The 24,782-nt window shown below is 37.3% G+C and overlaps 1 protein-coding gene across 3 annotated transcripts in view; it reads right to left on the bottom strand.

Moving 5' to 3' along the window:
- LOC140162693 (ADP-sugar pyrophosphatase-like) overlaps positions 1-15,533 on the bottom strand; it is a 32,263-nt gene extending 16,730 nt beyond the window's left edge. Inside the window, exons 1-8 of one of the 3 annotated variants that reach the window (XM_072185967.1) lie at positions 15,445-15,533; positions 13,976-14,136; positions 13,316-13,439; positions 12,043-12,150; positions 10,459-10,554; positions 5,393-5,448; positions 4,610-4,655; positions 1,813-1,875 (exon numbers count right to left, since the gene is read on the bottom strand). In XM_072185967.1, coding sequence (XP_072042068.1) covers positions 1,813-1,875; positions 4,610-4,655; positions 5,393-5,448; positions 10,459-10,554; positions 12,043-12,150; positions 13,316-13,439; positions 13,976-14,136; positions 15,445-15,475 — 685 coding nt within the window. In that variant the 5' untranslated portion in view covers positions 15,476-15,533. Of the gene's footprint in view, positions 1-1,812; positions 1,876-4,609; positions 4,656-5,392; positions 5,449-10,458; positions 10,555-12,042; positions 12,151-13,315; positions 13,440-13,975; positions 14,137-15,034; positions 15,128-15,312; positions 15,391-15,444 lie in introns of those variants that run through there. The other 2 variants (XM_072185968.1, XM_072185969.1) reach the window with 2 other exon arrangements.
- Positions 15,534-24,782: the final 9,249 nt, after the last annotated feature.

Here is a 24,782-nt window from a genome sequence, read left to right on the forward strand (position 1 = left end):
CAGTTGTGCGATATGTCAAATTTTTCCTCTGGTCATAAGGAACAAAAAAGTCAGTGGTCGCATATCTGTAGGATCATTGGTTGATGAGATATAGTCACTTTTTCTACTTTGTGCATTTAACCCTCTATCTTTTAAACCAAATACACCACAGAGTCGTGCGATATGTCATACTTTTCCTCTGGTCATAAGGAACAAAAAAGTCAGTGGTCGCATATCTGTAGGATCATTGGTTAATGAGATATAGTCACTTTTTTCTACTTTGTGCATTTAACCCTCTATCTTTTTAACCAAATCCAGAGTCGTGCGATATGTCAAACTTTACCTCTGGTACGTGAAGACGGCCCGATTGGCGCGAGGTTCATATTGGTGCATATGCACCAAATATGTATCTTGTAAACCTTACGTTTTGCCTTGCCTTCCTTCGTAATCCTGATTGGGCTGGATAAAAAAATGTGTTCCACTTTGCCCCGGTCTCCCCTAGGTATATTCGTCTCAGGTTAAGCATCAAGCTATTAATAGAGCTCGATGGGTTAAGCTTACTGATTTTCTTTATTTTATTACTAGTATATTGTGAAAAACCAAGTAGCTGTGGTGTTAGCTCAATATGCTAGGAATATATTATAACCGATGACCCCATGTTCACTTTGGCTAAATCAGCTGTATTTTTGCTGATAAGGGTACGTAAAATAGCATTCGACATCGGCCATGTTGCCAGAAATTTGGCGTCAATCAAATACGGGAATAAGTCTGTTTCACTATTGAAGTAGCACAACGTTCGCCGTACACACGACGAAATGATTGCAAATTTACACATTTGTAATCATTTTGACCACAAAATATGATGTGAAAATACAGGTAACTCCATGGAGTTGGGCCCTTCTTCCACAAATATTGGGTTAAAGAGGAATTTTGTTCATCCATGAAATCTGCTTTTCACTGCAATAAACTTTCTTGCCAACATATTACATGCTTCTACTTACGCAATTAATATAATGGATAATTACCAAAATTCTGTAGCTATTTATAACACATCTGCTTACGGAACTGGCACTTGCAGTATATTAGTGGAAGAAAGGCCCAACTCCAGCTTGTATTAAGACCTGTCCCGTTGCCATGGAAACATCATATATAATTTCGAATGCATGCAATATTGTATGTTCATGTATTGAAGGTCCCCTGAAGATGAAAACATTCTGTCTATAAAACTTTTCCAAATATCAAGTTTTTTGTTAATATCTCAAAAACAGTTTTGATGGAGTTGGGCCCTTCTTCCACTCAAGGTATTCATTTGTGTAAACATCTGTATTTTAAAAACACTGATGGCATCTTCCTCAGTATATTTTACAATATTGCTTTTTAAAGCAATACGACTCTGGGATGCATGATGGAAGGTGTGATTGTCTGTGCTCGTGGAGCATGTGTGGCTGAGTGGATAAGGCGCCCGACTCATAATCCATAGGTTGCGAGTTCGAGCCCCGCTTGTGCCAACGTGTTGTGTCCTTGGGCAAGGCACTTTATCCTCATTGCCTACTGGGGATGGGGTGGGATTGGATTGGATGTTTGTATAGTTGTTTGTTTCAATGTTGCAATATTGGCGCTGATTAAGCTGCTGCCTGAAAATTGCATTGTGTCTGTTTAGGCACGTGCTTAATGTACAACTCTAGCAATTTGAACTTGCACTGGCCCGCCAGCGATTCCCCAGCACTGTGAACGTGGGATTCAGGCATGGGCGGTAGTTATCCTCATGGTATTTTGTGGTATCTAGCAGTGTTAGGGTTAACCAATTTCTTACATCATCATATTTCTACTCACCATCAAGTTTTTTCCTCAATTTATGGAATGGAAGAAGAAGCACCTCAATGGACTCGCCATCATCTGATGAGAAAATACAAGATTGAAACGATCTATGGCAAATTAAACTTTTGATTTCAAGTACACACAAAATATTTACCTATATTTTGACCACAAATCCGTGGATTTCTTAAATCCGCAGCAAAGTCTCATCCCTGAAGATACATAAATAAGGCAACTATAGCTTGGCTGAATATATTTCCAGAAATAAATCATTTTAAGGGGACTCCCGACAACATGCATCAAATTGTGGGCAGATATTAACAAAACAAAGTGTTACCTTAAGGTCCGTATGCACAAAACAGGTTAGACCCAGTCTAACATTAGACCTGATTTAAATATGACGGTTAGACTTAGGGAGAGATCCTTTTACTCTTTTTCTTTTCCTCCTTAAGGTGGTACTACACCCCTGGCCAATTTTGTGCCTATTTTTGCATTTTTCTCAAAAATTATAGCGCATCGGTGACAAGTAACATATGTATATTATAGGGGCAAGGACTACAACTGCAGCACTGAAAATTCAGCAACTCAAGGCAAGTAGTTATTGACTTATTGATCAAATATTGGTTTTCCCTCATTTTTGACTGTAACTCCACAACTGTTGTCTGTGTTGAAATAAAATTTCCAGTGCAGTATATAGTTGTAGTCCTTGCCCCTATAATATACATATCTTACTTGTCACCAATGCGCTATAATTTTTGAGGAAAATGCAAAAATAGGTGCAAAATTGGGCAGGGGTGTAGTACCCCCTTAACAGATTTTACAGTAATATAGAGTAAGTTAAATGTAAAGAGTACCAAAAATCCTTCTCCGTATAGAACTAATCTTTATAGCTGACCAAATGACCAGGTCTAAAGTAAGTCTAACTTGTTCTGTGCATGAACCTAAGGTAATTAGACCTAGTCTAAATAATGAGGTACAACAAAGATTGTCATTCATCGAGTGCAAAATGTACACCTTCGGATTACTTGCCTGGCGCATACAGCAAAATAATCCAGAGGTGCACCGTGCAATGGGCTATTCCATTTAAAATCCACACTACCCCTGTGGAAGATTTAGGAAATATGTTCCACAGGGGGGAGTATGAATTTCAAATGGAAAGAACACATCAGGCAGCTCCATTTGAATTTCATACACCATCTGATAAAGATTCAACCTGAATCTTATACAGAGGGAGGGTGAATTTCAAATGGAGCTGCTAATGTGCTCATTCCAATTGAAATTCATACTCCCTCTGTGATTTTAAGTGGAATAGCCCAATAAATTTTGCTCTCCATAAGTGACAAGCATGCATGGTCAGTCACTCTTTGTACTTCATTCTTTAGGTATGCACAAAACAAGTTAGACCAGGTCTAAGTTAAGACCTGGTCTAACTACAGAGGTTAGACTTAGGGATGGATTCCTTTTAATAGTTTTGTCTCCTCCGTAAGTTCTCGTCGTCGTCGTCGATCTACTCATATCTGAGTATTCGTGACCTTTCTGATGAAGTTTCTCCACTCATGTCAATCTTGTGCTTTGGGGTAACAGCTGTAAATTGACATTTTGGTTAACGAAACAATTCCATCTGTCCACCTGAGTCTCTGTCTTCCTCTGCTTCTCTTCCCCTCAACTTTTTCGAACATTATCACTTTCTCTAGATTGACTCCTTCTCACCTGGCAACATGTCCAAAATACTGTAACTTCTGTTTCCTCACTGAGTTGATGAGTGAGACTTTCTCTCCGATTTCATGCCGAACACTCTCATTTGTCCTTTTGGCAGTCCATGGGATGCACAGAAGTTTTCTCCAGCACCACATCTCAAATAGCTGCAATCCTTCTTTGATCTGCCGCATTGATCACCCACGTTTCACACGCATATGTTGCGATCGGGAAAATCAAAGAGGAAAGTCTAATCTTTGTTGACTTGCTGATGCTTCTGTCCTTCCATAACTTGTGCATGGTGCACATTGATGTTTTTGCTATTGCTATGCGACGTCTGATCTCAGTAGAGCATCCACCTTGGTTTGAAATCATGGATCCAAGGAAGTTGAACTGTTTGATAACCTCAATTGCTTTGTTTCCTGCATGAATAGTGGTGTTCTCTTCTTGTTGGTTGATGACCATCACCTTGGTTTTGCTTACATTTAGAAAAAAAGCCAAAGTTATCACTCTCCGTTCTCACTCTTTCAATCAGCTCCTCAAGTTCACAAGCACTGTCTGCTATAGTAGGGTAGTGTCGTCCTCAAGTTCACAAGCACTGTCTGCTAGTAGGGTAGTGTCGTCCGCATACCGTAAGTTGTTGATGGTTCTGCCTCCGACAGATATTCCAATGCTGCAACTCTCAAGGGCCATTCGCCATTCGTAAGTTCTAGCAAAGTCCAAAAGTTAAACGGCAGCTATTTAATATTGACCTACCTGTATTTGCCCTTAATAGGATGTACAATAATATACCTTCTCCATAGAACTAATCGCCATAGTTTAGTTAGACCTGGTCTAACTTGTTTTGTGCATGTATGAACCTAAGGTCCAGTATGCACAAAATAGTTAGACCGGTCTAAAGTTAGACCTGGTCTGGCAAATTCTAAAGATTTTAATGCAATGTTCAGAAATAATACAAAATAACTTCAGCAAATGTAAAGGAAAATATCCTTTCTCCTGGGACTAAATTCTACTTAGACCAAGTCTAACTTTAGACCCGGTCTAAATCTTTTGTGCATACAGACCTAAAGGTTTAAATCTTTATAAATCCAGAATATTTCCTTCAATTTTCAGAACTCACCCAGGTTTGGTGATGGTTTCAGATTATCAGGATCATCTCCATCAACCTGAAAAGGGAAACAAAATAGGAAACTTTTGAAAGGGTCATCAGAGATTTTCTGTACAAATAAGTTAAAAAATTATCATATAGACCAAATTGGTCCTATTTCCATAGTTGTTTGATGTGATCATTTAATTTATAAATGTTTCTAATAAAACATTACATAATTTGTAATTCTAGACCTTTACAAACCCAAAAACTATCACATAGTAGAGGACCAGCCTGTAGACTCCGTGAGGGTCATTTTGGGGTCTTTGATTGATTCTGAATAAATTTAGCTTGGGCTCACCTCCTGAAACTTCTGGGGATTCCGGGAGGGGTCAATCAAGGTCACATGGGGGTCAAATTTTCAGAATGCTCCAATTATGTCAAGTATTATATCAAATTACTCGTATGGTCATGAGGATTCCAAAAATGTATAGTTTGTTATGTGTCAGACCTTTCAAGAGGGTGCTATGACGAAAAACGTTCAAAGGTCAACAACCTTTTAGAATTCTGACCATAGTTAACAACGTCCGATTTTGGTATCTAATTATATGTTTTCTTGCATGAGAAATACAACTATGCACTTTAAAAACTGTACAAGGAACCGATATAGGTCTTTAAATGTTCTTTCAATTGATTTTGTTCTGAATTGGCCCCCCCCCCCCCGCAGTTACGCCACTGGGTGCTTGTGGAGGGAGGGATTGATGGGGGAGGGTTGACCTCAGTAAGATTAAGGTTAAACAATAAGTAGTCACTTACTTGCATATGAACCAGATTAATGGAAGTTGCTGAGATGCCTGAATCTAATGCTAGAGCTGAAATCAAACAGAAAATTTATATCAATATTGATAGAAAAATGCAACATCTTGGGTCTGCATTTTGTTTTTCATCTTTTACATGTATGCCAACATAAGTATACAGCCGGCAGTCTCAAAAAGTTTTGTGCAAGTAAAAAGCGCCCTCTTCAGCAATTAGAAAATGATATTGTGACAAGATGCTTACATCAACGTCAAGGGCGTATTCGTAGCTTTCAAATGCTGTATGTTCTATCTGTTCAATTTGCTTGTTTTAATCTCAAGATATGTGCCACTTTTACTTGGGAAGAGGTCTGTAAATGACATGCTCTTTGCCAAGTATCTTGGAGTCCTCCCAGTTGACGACATGGTTTGCCCTAGCGGCGTGATCTGATATGGCTAACTTTGTTTGTCAAAAGATCCAGAGAAGTATGAGAAGCGATGGAGATCAAAGACCATGAATAGAGAGGAAGGCACTTATTTCCTAAGTCATGTATATGACCCACTTTTAAAGTCTGGAGACAAGACCAATCACAACCTGAAGTCAGTTTCCCGGGAAAGTGGATCAGATGGTTCTAATTTATGATTTGATGACAAACTTGCACAAAACACACATTTTCAAAGAATATCATTTTGTTTTTCAGTTTGACCACAGGACAACTGCTTTCAATTTCAATGTGCTCTCACGTGTCTGCTGGGTTACTTTATTTAGTGTGGGGACTTGCATAATATATTACTAGCCCTTGAAAAATTGATTGGCCATAGACTTCAACATAAAGAGTTTTGAGATATTTTCACAAAATATCAAGAGCTATCTTATGAACCAATATACTAGGCTTGTTTGTACTCATTTTAATGCATTTTTCATGACGATTCCAAATATGGTCATGAAAATTTTGGATTTAAAAAAACTTGTCGCCTGCTATCGACTCCTGTGGGTGTACAGAGTAAAGTTCACTGCACTGGTACTTATTAAGCCAGCTGTTACATCTCAATTTAAAGTGTTTTTAATTATAGTGGGGATTTGGAGTTGATTTCATGCTTAAATGTGTTGACATATGGTGATATATCTCAAATTACCACAGGGATCCTGTGTTGATATAACATTCAGATTCTTTGCCATATATCTCTCTTATTATATGAGTATTGATATTACATTTCAAATGAAAGATTGCATTCTTCTTTTACAAATATTATATTGCCATGTATGCTTCAAGGGTTCATGTCTGGATTTTTTTTTACTTGTCTTTTTTCTTCTTTTTATGACAAAGGTATATCACATTACTACCAACTGAAACTTTAAATTTACGTGTTTTTAACTCTCTTCACGCAAGTTTCAAATTTTTTTTTTTAATTCAAAAATTTCAGAAATGTAACTTTTCATGACCATATTTTGAATCGGCATGGAAAATGCATTAAAATGAGTACAAACAAGCCTAGTATTCCGTAGTTCTTAAGATAGCTCTTGATATTTTGAGAAAATGTTTCAAAACTTAAACTTTTTCCATTGAAGCGCATCGCTAGCATGCAGACCATTAATTACCAATGGGGATTTAATGTTGACATAACACTCATCCGTTGCTTTGCTATGTTGCGATATCTCTCTTCAAAGGAGTATTTCGTGATCTTAGCATTCTCTTTTCATGACATTTTTCAGTAGATATCAACGAAAAAAGCTTATTCCCAAAATTTCATTTGATTGCGATTTTGCGTTTGTGAGTTAGTATGCATGATAATGTGTAATTACACTACTCCATACCATAGGCCACTGTTGTAATTTCGTTCTGGTGTACCAGAACCTAATTTAAATTTGACGATATTTTTGCTAAACGAATTAATCTGCATGAAAGTTTTTGTACATAAACATTATGTATAGCTAGAGGTTTCCAGTGGTATAAAAATCTCAACTTTTTGAGGAAAGTGGGGATGAAGCTGTGGATCAAGTGCCCTTTTAACATGGCTGTGTACTCTAGGCATTATTTCTTTTGCGAAATTGAGCTTTTTTAAAATGTTTGTTATGTTTTTTATAAATACAAGGAAAGAAAATCCAGATTTATAAACTCCAACTGGTCTATTTTATGGATTTTATTTCACTTCCCTCGTTTCCGCAATTTAAAAGGAACGAAAATCTTTGTTGTACCATCGGGGAACACGCGCGCAACCACGCATCGCGTTTTGTAGTCAAGCAATTTGTTAACGCACAGATACGCTACGCATATGCAACGCTTATCTGCACGCACGACGTATCTTATGGAAGCACCACGGAAGCACTGATTTTACAAAAACCTTAAAAAAAAATGGCTCCGTTTTAGCTGATGAAATGTGAATTTTTTCAAGTTCTTTCCCCGATTTAAAAATCAAGATTTGAATAGATTTCGCCCAAACTTCTCAAGGGGCTCTGGATTTACCCGATGTTCACATAATGCAAGGTAGAAAAACAAGAACTGCAGCATTCTCCTGTGAGCTTCGATGAAAGTGCAAAATGTGACCACTTTAAACTTCAACGGCCATTATTTCAATGTTCATTTTCTAGGAAAAATGATGATTTAGGTACACAATAACTCAATAAATACAGCATCTATTAGGTAAGCAATTATGCTCATCATATAAAGCATGATCGACTCAAGAAACCGTTTTCTCATTTTTTTATATTTTTGTCTATTTCCGATTTTAGGCATCATATTGTGCAAATAGGCATTTGTGAATAATAAAAAGTTTTTGATGCCTACATGTAATATGGTCAATACCTCAAAAAATAAGGCAATATCAAAAGACTAAAAAAAAATGGTTTTTGAATGGTGCCTCAAGATTAAGAAAAAAAAATTTTAGAAAGAGCTTTTTTTGTTATGAAGTACCGAACAAAAATTGCCAAAAATTCACTTTTTTGTGATTTTCTTCATAATTGTTGTTTTTACACCAAATCTGAATTTATATTCAGATTCATTGATGCCTTGCCTTTATAAAATGTAAATTTTTATATGTCTTGGGTGAATAATTACAAAGTTATGGCACTTTTACTACATGCATGTCTGAGAGTACACAGCCACCTTTTAAGTGATTAGTAATATTGCATTTCAAAATTCTCAATTACTGCCTCGGGGAAGACATACAGACTAGTCTAGACACCTGTAAGTGTATGTCAATTGACATTTCACTTGAAGATGAACGCAAAGAATATAACCAATGACATTACCTACATGTAACTAGCTAACTTTAAACAGGACTTAAAGTTCGCCATTAGGACTAAAAGTTTGCATTGCCCTTGAAGCTCTAAAATCAGGGTCGATCAAAACTGCTCATTTTTACATGTATCATTATTACTTTCAGAAATACAATAAAAAACAATTTCTTAATTTCTGCCTCGGGGAAGGCATACAGACTAGACATCTGTAAGTGTATGTCAATTGACATTTCACTTACTGAAGATGAACACAAAGAATATAACCAATGACATTAAATAACTAGCTCAATTTAAACAGGACTCAAAGTTCGCCATTAGGGCTAAAAAGTTTGCATTGCCCTTGAAGCTCTGAAGTCAGGATCGGTCCAACTTAAAATATGGCCATTTTTTTTCAGATTTTTGGGTCGGTCGGAAAAGGCAATACAACCTTTTTTAGGCCTTACATAAGATCATCATGTTTGACTATATAGGTTAAAACAATAAATGATGAGACTTTGGGCAAAAAAAAAAAGTTTGGTTGCCCTTCCCAAGACAAAAAGTTGGAGGGTCGATCGGTCAATCCATTTTTTTTCATGGGCTCTTCCTTCATTTTCCCTCCAGTTTGAAAAGGCTTGTATTGACAAATGCTTGATCATTTTCTGAATTTAAAGTCATAATGTACGATCTTATAATATGAATTTGGTTAATTTTTTTTTAACCTGATTTTTTGGCATATTTGTAATGTTTAAACATGTCACAACTTGCACCTAAATGGAATCAGCCAAATTTGTTGTGTTTGTAGGTAAACAGAGCAAAGTTCGACATAAAGTCATAATTCAAGAAATTATGACTTTATGTCCGCCCATAGAACTGCGTGTTAAACAGCCAAAATAACAAGCAGTGTTTCTTTCACGTTACCTCGTTATTTCAGCTCAAAATTGACAGAAACCATTCCCGATCATTATTACTAGTATTATTTCAGCATTTGAGTATTTGAGTATATAATGACAAATTTAAAATTTGAAGGAAATCGTACATTAAGCCTTTAAATTAAAATACTGCCTGTTTTTTAATCAAACATGCATTTAATAAATAAAATGAGTGAATAACAAATACAAAATGTCCTTCATACTGTCATATTTAAGGTTTCTTCTATCTAAAAAAGTCATTGAAAAAAAAACCTGACCCAAAACCTGAGGGCAACTAAAAGATTTTTTTGCCCAACTTGAATCAACTCCTCTCACCTGATGATACACTTAGTATTGTACCTGTGTAACCGGTTTATTCTTTATGATTTACTCAAGTTAAAACAATAAATGACGTGACTAACTTGAATCAACTCCTCTCACCTGGTGATACACTTAGCATTGTGCCTATGTAGCCAGTTTATTCTTTATGCTTTACTTAAGTTTAAAAACAATACATAATGAGACTCACTTGAATACCTGGTGATACACTTGGTATTTTGCATGTGCAACTGGTTTATTCTTTATGCTTTACTGAAGTTAGACCTATAAATGAGACTAACTTGAATCAACTGGCTCTTACCTGGTGATACACTTAGTATTTTTTACTGTGTAACCGGTTTATTCTTTATGTTTTACTTAAGTTAAAACAATAAATGACGAGACTAACTTGAATAAACTCCTCTCACCTGGTGATACACTTAGTAAAATGACTGTGTAACTGGTTTATTCTTTATTCTTTACTTAAGTTAGACCTATAAAAGATGAGACTAACTTGAATCAAACTGGCTCTCACCTGGTGATACACTTAATTAGTATTGTGACTGTGTAACTGGTTTAATTTTTATGATTTACTAAAGTTAGACCTATAAATGACGAGACTAACTTGAATCAACTGGCTCTTACCTGGTGATACACTTAGTATTGTGCCTGTGTAACCGGTTTCTTCTTTAAGTTCTCGTATTGCTGCATCTTTTGGACTCTCTCCTTGATCTATTAAACCTACAGAAGATAAAATGATATTACAGGTAAATTAAGTAATTCTTGGCCAAGCTCAAACATACCTGCGTTCTAAGCATGTACGCAATGCAGGTCGCATGCATGCTTTCTTCTGTACCGTGCTATATGTGCGTGTGTTTATCACAGAGCCACTAGCGCTCCGAGTGTTCCAACTTGGCCAAGAAATACCTATAGTAAGAATTCCAATTGAATGAACGCAGCTTTCAATAGCGTGATGATTTTTTGCATATACTGCGCGTTGTAGTTTGAAATACATGATACGATCGTGGTTGTATCGAGTACAGCTGTTGAAAGCTGCGTTCATTCAATTGGAATTCTTACTATACCTTACCTGTATTTGTTAGTTTTTGTAAGTTACGCAGGAATTTATGACCATAAAAGTATAAAGAGATATGACCAAAATAAGGCAAGAATCAACTTCCTCAAAGCTGAGGGGGAAAACAGGGTGCAGCTGCCCCCTCCCCCCTTGGCTACGCCATGGGCCTACAGCAGGGGTCCTCAACAACTAAATTCCTTAAAAGTGCCACTTCAAAATGTAGAGAATTCTACAGTGACCATATACATGTACATGCACATATATCCATGTATGCGGAGGGAATTGACTAAGGTTCACTAGCTCAGGACCTCTGGTCATGTGGGGTCCATGGGCAACTCCATGTTGGGGGGGGGTCCAGGGCAACATCCCAAAAGCAGGCCTGAGAGTGTGTCTGTTTTTAGCTTTTAAAAATCTGAAATTATTTAAACCATACATACTTTTGTACACAACAGGTATAGAAAAATATCTGGAAGTTGAAAAAAAATATCTGGAAACAGATAAATATCTGGTCTCTCACACCCCTGCAAAAAGGTCTTGGACTTTAGTTTTTTATTGGTTTTGGATGGCTCTCCTTAGACATGAAATTAACCTAACAAGGAACATGCTTTTTTGCTATCGGAAGGCAGAGAAGGAACGAAAAGGGAGTCGCTTGTCCGGCCAGCGACTTGGTGCCCATAAATGACTTAGGTGATTGCGCAATGGCATGATGTGGAATGCATGCATGCGCAGTGGTTTTCCTTGTAAGATTTTGTAAGATTTTCATGTGTTAGGGTTATTATATAGGCCTTATAAAAAAAAAAAAAATAATGGTTTGTCTCAAAGCTCACAAGTGGTTTGAAAACAAATGCGAAATGCAATTTTTTTTTTTTTTAATCCCGACTTTGTCATGGTATTTGGAGAATAAAATCTGATTTTCGCGAATTTTTCTGGAAAAACTAAACAATTTTTTTTTTGAAATAAAAAGAATTTCCGCATTTGTTTTTTTTCCAAATCTCACGATTTTACAAATGCGCGCGCGAGCTTTGAGACAAACTTTTTTTTTTGGCCTAATGGTAAATTTGTCTTAATTAAGGTACAAATATGTATCTTTTTATGTTCATTGTCCTAAAGTACCTACAATGGTACTATACTGGTTGGGACCACTGAATACTTACCAGCAGGGAATTCTATTGTGTTACATTTGAGTGCTGGTCTAAATTGCTTGACGAGAACTATGCAGTCATAATGAATTAACCTCTTCAGTACTGTGACCATTGCTACCGCTGCAAAAAATACAATAAATAGTATATTATTGGGTTATTCCGGTTGAAATCCATACACCCCTATAGAAGACATGACCTTAATCTCCCACACAGGGTGTGTGAATTTCAAACAGGCCACCCATTCAGTGTCGTCTGCTCCAAAATGGGTTATTCCAGTTGAAATCCATACACCCCCTATGGAAGACATGACCTTAATCCCCTACACAGGGAGTATGAATTTCAAATGGGGTTACCTGAATGGGTGACTCCATTTGAAATTCACACCCCCTGTGTGGGAGATTAAGACCATGTCTTCTAAGGGTGTATGTTTTTCAACTGGAACAACTCAATAGGAGGAATAGCCCATTTTGCAAAAGATGGGAGAACGTAGCTCAGTGGATAGAATTCTCGCTAAAATCAGGGAGTGCCTTTTGAGGGGAGCGAGAGCAATCGCTCTCTACGGCTCTCCTTAAATCTGATATAAGAGAGCCATTATTAGGTCTCCTTAGATGACCATTTTCTCCTTACATTCTATGGAAAATGCTCTAAACAACTTTCCTTGAAGGCACCAGAAGAACTATTTAATGCTCTCTTGCAAATTCTAAAAGACAGTCCTTGTCGCTTCTGGTGCAAGAGGTCCAGGGTTCAATTAGAATATGCCATAGTCGATTTTTGATAAATAAAAGCATGTTATTAATCATGATGAAAGCATTCAGTTGAACTCTAAATTATACTGACATTTATTACATCAAAATACTAGTATAAATTGATGAAAAAGTTTATATAATTATATTAGTGACAGTAAAAGTAAAGTGTATGTAGGCTTATATTATTGAATGCAACATATCATAATGTCATAATTATATTGGCACTTCAATAATGAACAATATTATTCTGATTTAAGAATCTACCAGAATTATTAATCGCGAAAGTCGGGGAGTATGAATTTCAAATAGAATGAACACATGACCATGGAGGCAGCTCCATTTGAAACTCACCCTCCCTCAGTGGAATCTTAAGATTCAGGTTGAATATTTCTCAGAAGGTGTATGGAATTCAAATGGAGCTGCCTAATATGTTCATTCCATTCAAAACTCATATTCCCCCTGTGGAAGATATTTTCAAAATCTTCCACAGGGGTAGTGTAGATTTTAAATAGAATTGCCCATTATGTCCATATACATACCATCTGCTGATCCATGTACATTAGGTTTGGTTGTTCTTTCCACAGATTCCCACGTCCTTTGTCTGCCTGTAGGATCTTTGTAGGTTACCCTCTCCAATGATAGCCACTTTTCTTTGTGTATTGTCTGGATGGTTGACAGATTTGTGAAGACACACAGACAGACAGACAGACAGAAAGAAACAGTGAGAGAAAGAAAATGTGTGAAACAAGAGATTCAGTTGTATGTAATTCTGGGGGGTACTTGATTCTGGCTGGGTTCCGATGCTCAGTCCGAAAAAAGTGAAACTAGCACCAGTCTCGAGACAACCACTAGCGGTATCAAATCCAAAAAATGACTCTCTCTGGGATTGTCATATTCCAAAAGTCTCTTCTAGTCCCACTAGGGATATCAAATTCACGTCTTCTAATCTCCTACAATGTATAGGGATATCAAATTTGGTGGTCTGATTGTAACACATTGAGTTTTCTACTCCAAAAAATAAACAAACAAAAAAAAAGGTCATCTTTTGGTTTGAAAATTTGCCATATTTTGAGTGACAAATTACCCATTTTAGGCGAATATTGCCCATCCCTCCTCCCAATTCCACTTTGCGCCCCCCCCCAAAAAAAATATACATAATTGCTGGTGCTGCCACTGATCAACTGACCCCCGAAACTGACCTCTTGTTTGATAAACGTAGCCTGTGGTTGCGTAGGCCTACTGTCCGGTGTTTCTCCCTGGTTATTTTGCATCTTGGACACACAAGTCACAGGGACTTCTTTCTTGGAACTGAAGTCTGATGTTTGGAAGTAGCCGAGTCTTTCACTCCTTAGAAACTGATCTGAAAAAAAAAAAAAAAACAGTTACGCTGTTCTTTATACCAGCAAAAATTACCCCTTAACCAGCAGGTCAAAATTTGACCCTTTTTTGATGTTTTTTGTGATGAGCATGCGTACCAAATAATATTTCAAGTGACCCACCCCAATCCCAGTAACTGAGACCTGCCGACATTATCAATACAGAGGAGTAAGTGAGGTAATGATCCATTCCCGAAAAACATATGAGCTAAAGGCGAGAACCTCGCCAAATTTCCGGAAGTGCAAGAAAGATTAAACGGAAAATAGGCTGCAGGGTATCACCCCCTCAAAAAAATTTGGGGGGCTCTTCTTATGACGAATTATCATAAACCAATCCCGCAAATGTAAAAAAAAAAAAATATTTTTTTATTTCCGGAATTTTCTTTTTTTTTTGTGGCCACATTTCCTGGAATCTCCGGAAGACATACACCTCTGTCAATACATTGGGTATTATCTGCTATTTAATGGTTGGTCTCAGGGACCCTTTGAATATGGTCCTATACAAATTATAAGCACACACTGTGAAATTGGAGAGTATAAAACATGTTTCCCATCCCATCATCATGTGTGTCAGAAGTTCCATTTCTCTATAAACAACATCTCAAAACCAAAATTTACTCACTTGTTTGACAGTTTCGCTTTTCATGGACGAAAAGCATCATCATTAATCACTTCATCAGAATATTGATTGATGATGATCACTTCTTCCGGTTGAACGAATTCCGACCACAGAGGGTGTAGAATTGTCAGTCAATAGAGGATCATCATATACGTGACTTAGATTGTGGGCCACGTTACACGTAACTGTCAAACTAGTAGTGAGTAAAATTAGGTTTTGTTATATATGAAATTGTTCTATTTATCTATAATATATCTACAAACCTTATGAATCTGTTCAAAAGTTTCTTGAGTACCGTACGTCTAAATTGTTATGTCGAATTTTTCACTCCACAGAAGTTGACTTGGAAAGAAAACACTTTAACAGATTATTTTAGAATGACATTGACAGTTTAAATCATGAAATTGTTTACTTTGCTAATTTTAGTAAGCTTAAAATTTTAAGCTTTCTTAATCATTAATTTTGTGTAAATCAAGTAAACAATCAATGCAATGCACATGCATCAGCCACATGCACTGCTGATGCATGCAAGTTATACTACCTTTTTAACTTTACTGATTCCCAGGCTTTTAGTGTTATTCCGGGGTGTTACTCATACATCCAAAAGCTTGCAAATCATGAAATTAATACGTGCACACATACACAGGTATCACCTCAGGTCAAGTTCACTTACAACACGCAGCGTTGATAAACCTCCTATGCATTTCAATGTAAACAATGAACTTCGCCTCCTCACAAAACGCACATGTCTCACCAGCACAAAAACACCTGCTGCTGTACAGTGTTGCCATATTAACTGATGAGATTTTCGCACAATTGGGCGCATAATTTCGTTATAATCTTTTAAATCTCCGAAGTTCGCTCGGTTGGGTTTGTTCCGTTTTTACTCGGTTCCGTTTGTTGCGGAATTAACTTTATTTTATTTTGTTCTAAAGTTCATTTTCAATTTATGAAATGAGTTAATTTCATTTCTCGAAACTAGTAGGCAATTTGTGTGCTACTTTTTCAATTTCTCAAAAAGAGCGTAGTCTACTGTAGTAGACCATTTTAGGGAGTGTTCATTAAGAGCCAGTCTCCCTTATTATGTACATGAATAAGGGGGGTTGTGATACAAAAAAAAATAGAATTGTCTCTAAAAAATAATTTTGGTACATTATTAGCACCAACAACTCACATGTAAAACAGGCTGATGTAAAATATGAGCGTGCACAGCGCCCTCATTCAGCTTAAAAAAATTCTTGAAATTTCAGCCTCTCTGAGCCTTACTTGCAAATGGTAAACTTTGGAGGTGCATAACATCGTGCGCCATCATCATCCCAACCTGCATTTTGCATTTTTTTTAAGTACCAAATGGTTACATTACAAAAACCAAGAAAAAAAATTGGGATCTTGATGGCGCACAAAATCAGCAAATCCAATGATTTGATGAAAAGCGCCCTCGTGCAAACTTCAAAGCATCATAACGGGCTGCGCCATCAAGATCCCAAGTCCGAACAAGTTTGAAATTAAAGACCTCCATGGCAAGTTTCATTTTTCAGCAAAAAATTTTTTGGATTTCGTTGGCGCACCGAGTTAACAGAGGTCAAAGGTCAAAATTTCCTATTTTCGCACATATTTGCACGCCTGTATTATTGCGCGCCAACGTCACCTGACTCTCCGAATAGCATTTCATCAAAGAAGAGGTAATTCTCTGCAAGAACTGAAAAAATTAGCTTGGGATCTCTTGATCTTCATTTTTTTTTTTTTTTGAAAATGGACTTAGCCTCATTTTGGAGGTCAATTCGCTGCACAATGTGGGCTTTTTACTGCATCACAAAAAGATGCGCCAACAAGATCCCAATTTTATTAGTCATCGTCTAGCTTCTTTGGCGACCAGTAGATAAAACACAAGCAACAGCTAATTGGGATCATGTGGGCGCACTAATATAAAAGAGGTCAAAGGTCAAGCTTTGTGAGCTTTTGTGCATGCGCCAAAGTGATGCATATTAATTTTTGCCTATGTGCAGCACGAAAGTGGAACTTTGACCCGCAATAAAAATGTGCGCCAACAAGATCCCATCTTACTTTTTGGATGATTGGATAAAGGGCTTATGTATAACTGATAACAAGTAAAAAAAAAGTGGGATCATGTGGGCGCACTAATTCAATAGAGGTCAAAGTTCATACTTTGTGCCGAATTGGCATTATTTTGCCTATGTGCAGCACAAAAGTGGAACTTTGACCCGCAATAAAAATGTGCGCCAACAAGATCCCATCTTACTTTTTGGATGATTGGATAAAGGGGCTTATGTATAACTAATAACAAGTAAAAAAAAGTGGGATCATGTGGGCGCACTAATTCAATAGAGGTCAAAGTTCATACTTTGTGCCGAATTTTTTTTTCAATGGGACATCACTTGCATTATACATTCCAGATGTTAAATCTACATATGCAAAATTTGAGGAAATTCGTACGAGTCCGTTTTATTTTAGGGCCATTTGTCTATAACTGGTCTTTACATGTAGCCCTATGGAGAGAGTGCCCGTTGAGGGCGCTATAACCCCCATTTTAGGAACGAAAATGTGATTTAAAAAAACCGGACTCGTGCAAATTTTCTAAATTTTTTAGAGTATGTAGTATGAACATGTAGAAATATAATCAAGTAGTTGCCTTACCTGCTCTTCTCCGAAAAAATAAAAAGTCCTATACCTCAATGATAATGAAACCTAGGTGCATCACCAGTGCATTTCAGATGATGCTGATTCCATCATGGTAGTTGGTGAGAGTAAAAAAAAATTTTGTCAAAATAATATTTTTTGCAAAATTTGAGTGACAGGTTGCTGAATTCGGCAACTTTAGGCTAAAAATCGGTTAATTTTGTATGAAGTATGAACTTTGACCTCTATTGAATTAGTGCGCCCACATGATCCCACTTTTTTTGTACTTGTTATCAGCTATACATAAGCCCCTTTATCCAATCATCCAAAAAGTAAGATGGGATCTTGTTGGCGCACATTTTTATTGCGGGTCAAAGTTCTACTTTTGTGCTGCACATAGGCAAAGTAATGCCAATTCGGCACAAAGTATGAACTTTGACCTCTATTGAATTAGTGCGCCCACATGATCCCACTTTTTTTTACTTGTTATCAGTTATACATAAGCCCCTTTATCCAATCATCCAAAAATTAAGATGGGATCTTGTTGGCGCACAATTTTATTGCGGGTCAAAGTTCCACTTTCGTACTGCACATAGGCAAATATGCATCACTTTGGCACATGAAGCGTGACCTTCGACCTCTTTTATATTAGTGCGCCCACATGATCCCAATTAGCTGTTGCTTGTTTTTTGTCTACTGGTCGCCAAAGAAGCTAGACGATGAAAAATAAAATTGGGATCTTGTTGGCGCATCTTTTTGTGATGCAGTAAAAAGCCCACATTGTGCAGCGAGTGGGAAAAAGAGGTCAAATTGACCTCCAAAATGAGGCTAAGTCCATTTTCAAAAATCAGAAAAATATGAAGATCAAGAGATCCCAAGCTAATTTTTTCAGTTCTTGCAGAGAATTACCTCTTCTTTGATGAAATGCTATTCGGAGAGTCAGGTGACGTTGGCGCGCAATAATACAGGCGTGCCAAAATGTGCGAAAATAGGAAATTTTGACCTTTGACCTCTGTTAACTCGGTGCGCCAACGAAATCCCAAAAAATTTTTGCTGAAAAATGAAACTTGCCATGGAGGTCTTTAATTTCAAACCTGTTCGGACTTGGGATCTTGATGGCGCAGCCCGTTATGATGCTTTGAAGTTTGCACGAGGGCGCTTTTCATCAAATCATTGGATTTGCTGATTTTGTGCGCCATCAAGATCCCAATTTTTTTTCTTGGTTTTTGTAATGTAACCATTTGGTACTTTAAAAAAATGCAAAATGCAGGTTGGGATGATGATGGCGCAGGATGTTATGCACCTCCAAAATTTACCATTTGCAAGTAAGGCTCAGAGCTTAGAGGCTGAAATTTCAAGAATTTTTTCAAGCTGAACGAGGGCGCTGTGCACGCTCATATTTTACATGTAAGTTGTTGGTGCTAATATGTACCAAAATTATTTTTTAGAGACAATTCTATTTTTTTTTGTATCGCAAATCCGTACATAATAAGGGAGATTGGCTCTTAATACTCTGGTAGGGGGGCTGGTCTTCGTCACATTTTTCGCTCGAAAACTTTTTGACCCCCCTCGATGGACCGCTAAACTTTTTGACCCCCTCTTTTGACAGACAAAACTTTTTTGCCCCCCCCTTCATAATCGTAGGCCTATAACAAACATTAAACTTAATAGTGTTGTTTCCAGTGGTGTGGTATCTGGGTCACATGTCATTGAGGGAGGCAAATGTTTGAAACATTCTCGGTGGGACAATTGCGCATGAAATGCAAGCACAAGGAAATTTTCATTTTATACTTAATTTAGATTTGTCCCAAATCAGGGTGTTTATCTGATTGTACAGGGATAAATGAAATAGAGGATTTATTTAGAGGTTTATAGGCACATCAGCATAATTTGGATGGCTATTATGATAGTACATAATAATGCGCGCAAAAAATTTGGCCATATTGAAGTTCGAATGGTCAAATATTGTTAAAATTGGAACTAATTTATGTAAAAAGCTGAAATGGTCAAATATGAGATTAATTTGGTCACGCAAATGTAGACAGGTATCAGTTTTGGCCCCAAAGACTGTGGCACCTGGGCTTGTGCCCACTCTGCACTGCCCTATGGTAAATCTACCCATTAACCCATGGGCCTATGTGTACAAAATAATTTTGCAATGAGAAATAGTAGGCCTAAACTGAAGTGTGCAGTTTACGTGCAAAGAAATCCAATTTATTTGCAATATTTTCTTGAATTAGTTGTATATATTTTGATCAGATTGGTACATAATCATGTTTGTAGCCTACTTTGAAGAGATATAAAATTCTATGATAAAAAAATGCCAGTATTTCTTAGACCAACCCAGATGTTGCTGATCATCTTTAATGTTGTATTAAGTAATAGATATAATTATGTGTACACTAAGTGCCATCATTTTTTCCAACAAAAGCACTGAAAACCCAAACTTGACCATGTTAAAAGTGATATGGAGGGTCTAAATGCGCGCGAAAACTTTTTGACCCCCCTTTCCTACCACCAGTGGGGTAACCAGTGGGGGCAGGGGGCAGGGGCAAGCTGCCCCCCCCCCGACACAAAAAAAACTGGGAAGAAGAGCAAAATATAGGGAAGGGAAAAGGGGGGAGGAGAGAAAAAGAGGGAAGTCAAGAAAAAAGGGGAGGGAAGAAAAAGGGGAAGGGAGGGAAAAAAGAGGGAAGAAAAAAGGGAAGGAGAAGAGAAAAGGAGAAGGAGAAGAGAAAGGGAAAGAAAGAGGGAAGAAGATCTATACTAGAAATTTTGTACTCTGAACACTGGATTTTAGCCTCTAATATGCCAAAAACCATGAGCGGGCAGGGGGCTCCGCCCCTTGACCCCCGCCAGGGCTTTGCCCCTGGATCCCAATTAGGGGCCTAAGGCGGGTCCAAGGACCCCACCTGTTTATCACTTCGCGGCAAGCCGCTCGCGATGCGCACATAAATAGTACAACTTTTGGTCAAAAATTGGGAAATTTTTCAATCTTGCCCCCCCCCCCCGGAAGGTCAGGTCTGGTTACGCCCCTGCCTACCACCTAAAACTTTTGGTCCCCCTCCTTTTACCAGCCCCCCCCCACCAAAGTATTTCTGAACACTTCCTTAATTTAGCATCCGTCTAATCCCTCTGGATCATGGAAAATCCACTCAATGACCTGTTCTGATCCAACAGCTATAAACTATACATGGGGAAAATGGTCTCATATTTAGAATACAGTACATGATACAATGAACTATGCACTCTAATACCGGTAGGGCTACTTGGTATGATATGCTACCTCATAATGAGCTCTATCTGGGTCTATCAGTTACCTGACCCAGATAGAGCTACCCAGTTGGACCACGTGGGTTGATTGTAGGCCTACAGTGGGTGGGTCAAGTTTACCGTTAATGCAAACATGTTACTTGTCTGTCTGTTATTGGTTAATGTGAGATTTACCACCCACATTGAAAGAGGAAAAAGATGAAAGAGGTTGAGTCTATGCACTGCACAGGCCCCCGCACCCCCCAATTTGGAAAGGTATATACAAAAAGTCCCAAAATTTAAGAATTTGCGATCGTAGCGAGCAAAAAAATCAGGTTTTTTACGATTTCGTGGAAAAAAAGGTCCAAATTTTGTCCACTTTTCACAACATCTTCCCCCCCCCCCTGGAAAAAAAGTCCACTTTTTCAAAATCAGCACCATCCCCCCACCCACCAAATGAACTCCTGCGGGCCTGTCATGCATGGAATGGAAGTAAGAGACAAGATATAGTGGGTCACACAGGTCATATTCAACTAGAGCAGTCCCTTTTTTTTCTCTGGGTATGGCAGTCACTGGGGGTGTAATGCTGCATGTGTTTCATGCATGGAATGGTATGAATTGTTTATCAAAAAGGGAATGCAAAGCAGTCTAAAAGAGGGGCGAACAGCCAAGAAAGTTTATTTTGGATTGCTATCTACTGAAGATAGCAGACAAAATAATAAGCATTAATAATTGGTTTCCTCCCTTGAATTAAAACTGGCAAAATGGTCTTTTGATGTGACAAAATGAACGCTTGTGCGTGATCGTGACCAAAGTTTATTTTGGTATTTTCTTTTTATACTTTTTATACAAACTTTTTGGAAACCTTTAATTAAGAAGCTGCATGCTATCGCTATCTACTGATAGCAAAAAATCAATCTTTTCAAATTCTCAAATGGGCGATGATCAAGAAAGCTTGTTTTAATATTTTTATAATTATAGCCTACCTTTTATCAACTTTTTTTGTGTGTGAAAAAAAGCCTCCATGCGCCTTGCTGTCGTACTGAAGATAGTAGAAAATAAATAAACGGTTTCCTTCAATTCCGTCAATTTGAACCGAAAGATCGGGTCTTTTGGTGTGAGGGGAAATGTGTGCACTCATAGAAATTGTTCGTTGGCATTACTGATCAGTAAGTTGATGTAAGTCGTTGCGTCAACTTTCCGAGTAATGCCAACGCGTACAATTTTGAGTAACGCTTAAATCGAATTGAATTGAAATGAATTTTGGGCAATTTTATTTCAATCGACATGAGTGGGCTTGGGCATGAATTGAATTGGATTGGAATTTAAATCATCGTGAGCAATGAAGAATTGAATTGGATTGGAATTGAAATCATGTTGAGTGATGAAGAATGAAGTGGAATTGAAATGAAATTCAGCTTTGATTTCAATTCAGCATTTCAATTCACAAGCAGATGTCTGTGATTCCAGATCATTCCACCTGTAAAAAGTGCCCTTCCCCTGTTCTGAATTCTGATACACGTCCAGGTCTATTCACAGAAGACACACACATTAAAAACTTTTGGCACTAAATCATAAAGCCCCTATTTTTCCCAAGCTCCTAATTTTTATGCTCAAAAGTCATTGTACATTTGAACAAATTGTGAGAAAAACATTATTAGAAAATGCTTCTTTGACAGCTTTTTTCACAATTTTCAAAAGTATAATGATTTTAGGTGCAAAATCTTAGGAGGAGCAGGAGACAAGTAGGGCTATCTAATCATAGATCATCTAAATACATAATCTATGATCTAATAGTATCAAAAACTTGATTTTTGACATCTTTGAGGTCAGTGTGCACGGGGACAGGGTTCCATTATTGATCGTACCACACACCTTTAAGTTTAGAAAATAATGTGCATGGTGGACAGCAAGTCAAATATTAGGAAGTCAGTCACCTAAGAACTAAGAAGTTCCAAAGTTTCATAAAATAGGACCCAGAAGCCAAGGATCACTCGCATTGTTTGAATGTGGAAAAGTGAGTTAAGGGGTACTACACCCATGTGGTAAATTTTTGACTATTTTTGCATTTTTCTCAAAAAATAATTACACACTGGTAACAAAAGTTACGTATATTATTGGAGCAAGGAATCCAATTACTACACCGAAATTTCAGTGACTCAAGACGAGCGGCTCAGTATATATGATAGGAAACGAGGTATTAGGCCTACATCCTAGCGGTACCTTATTTCTGGTCATAAATAACAAACCGCTTGTCTTGGGTCACTGAAATTCCAGTGTAGTAATTGGATTCCTTGCCCCTATAATATAGGCCTACATAACTTATGTTACCACTGTGTTATTAGTTTTTGAGAAAAATGCAAAAATAGACACAAATTTATCGAGGGGTGTAGTACCCCCTTAACATAACAATAAAGTATCTGTTGTTGAAATGCTTTTGTGACAAGTAGGCCGATAGTGTATAATTGATTTTGACTTTGTGTTGCTGACTGAAGTGTTATAAAATTGGTAGTAAAATTTAAAACACGCACTGCAAAAACAGTGTCTAGATATTAAACACCATTCTAGACACCATCTTGTCCTCGATTTGTAAACATGTCTAAATGCTAAACATGTTTAGTAATTTGATGCCTTGTGTTTAGATATTAAACACTAAGATGTTTTGAAGTTTGATAATTTGTGTAGATTTTACATGTGTTTACAAATCGAGGACAAAAAGTGTTCTATCTCTAGACACAGTTTTTGCAGTGTGCCTTTGGTCAATTAACACAAACTGCAACTGTATTGGAATTGAATAAGAATTGAAATGAATGCTCAGAATTGAATTGAATTGATTAGCTGTTAATTTCACTGCATTGGATTGGAATTGAAATGAAATGATTTTGAAATTGAAAAATTGAATTGGAATTGAATTAATTCTAAAGCAAGGTGGATTGAATTGGAATTGGAATTGAATAGCAAGACTCCAGGTGCAGAAAGAATTGAATTTGAATAGAATTGAAATCAATTTTCTGGAGTGAAATAACAATACGGCCCTGATTTGGTAAAACGATCTAACTTGAAATTTGGACATTTTGAGATAAATCCATATCATGTGTAATGTGAGGTCGCTCTTTCCATTGGTGATATCCTCAGGGTCTGATATCCTCAAATCACCACCATGCCACCAAATAAAGACATTAGATCTGTTTAATAATTTATTTTATTCAAAAAGAAAAACGGCAAGTGTTCAAACTTTAAAGCTCTTTTTCTCGAAACAGCGATTTTAATTTCAAGTTAGATCATTTTACCAAATCAGGGCCGAATTATAGTAACGCTGACTCGATATCATTATGTTGGTCGCACTCATTTGCACTTACTTTATTGAGTTGTTACAACTCAGAAAATAAAACTAGGTTAGCATAATTTTCTAGAGGTGTGCTATAGTATACACAATTTTGCACTGATTACAAAAATAAATATTTGAATACAGCTAATTGTGCAGAAAATGATCCAATTACGTGAATTAAGTAACAAAGTACTAAATTGGAATAACTCAAAACAGTAAGTACCAGTAACTTAATATGAACGAGTTATATCAACTTACATGTTGAGTTACAATAACTCAACTATTGGTTCTTTGAACCTTGTTTATTTTTAAGTTCATCATCATCATCATCAGCCATTATCGGTCCACTGCTGGACGAAAGCCTCAGCATGTCTCCGCCAGGTAGCTCTATCTCTTGCCTTGTTGAACCAATTTACTGTTCCCCAGTACTGATCTATCTCGTCTCTCCATCTCTTGCACTGTCTTCCCCGGTTTCTGTTTCCCACCATCGGTCTCCATACAGTAATTGCTGTAGTCCATCTGTTGTCTGTTCTTCTGCTGATATGCCCTGCCCAATTCCATTTCCTGTGTTTGGCTGTTTCTAAGATATCTTTGTTTGATCTCTAACCCATTTGTTTGTCTTTCTGTCTTTGTAGGTGATCCCTAACATGTTCCGTTCCATGTTGTGCTGTGCCGCTTGTAGCTTCTTTTCCATTTTTGCAGTAAGCGTCCATGTCTCAGCCCCATATGTAATAGTTGGAATTATACATTGGTTGAACACTTTCCTTTTCAGGCATATTGGTATCTCTCCTCTC

This window comes from Amphiura filiformis, chromosome 10 (genome assembly GCF_039555335.1).
Source record: "Amphiura filiformis chromosome 10, Afil_fr2py, whole genome shotgun sequence".
Taxonomy (NCBI): domain Eukaryota; kingdom Metazoa; phylum Echinodermata; class Ophiuroidea; order Amphilepidida; family Amphiuridae; genus Amphiura; species Amphiura filiformis.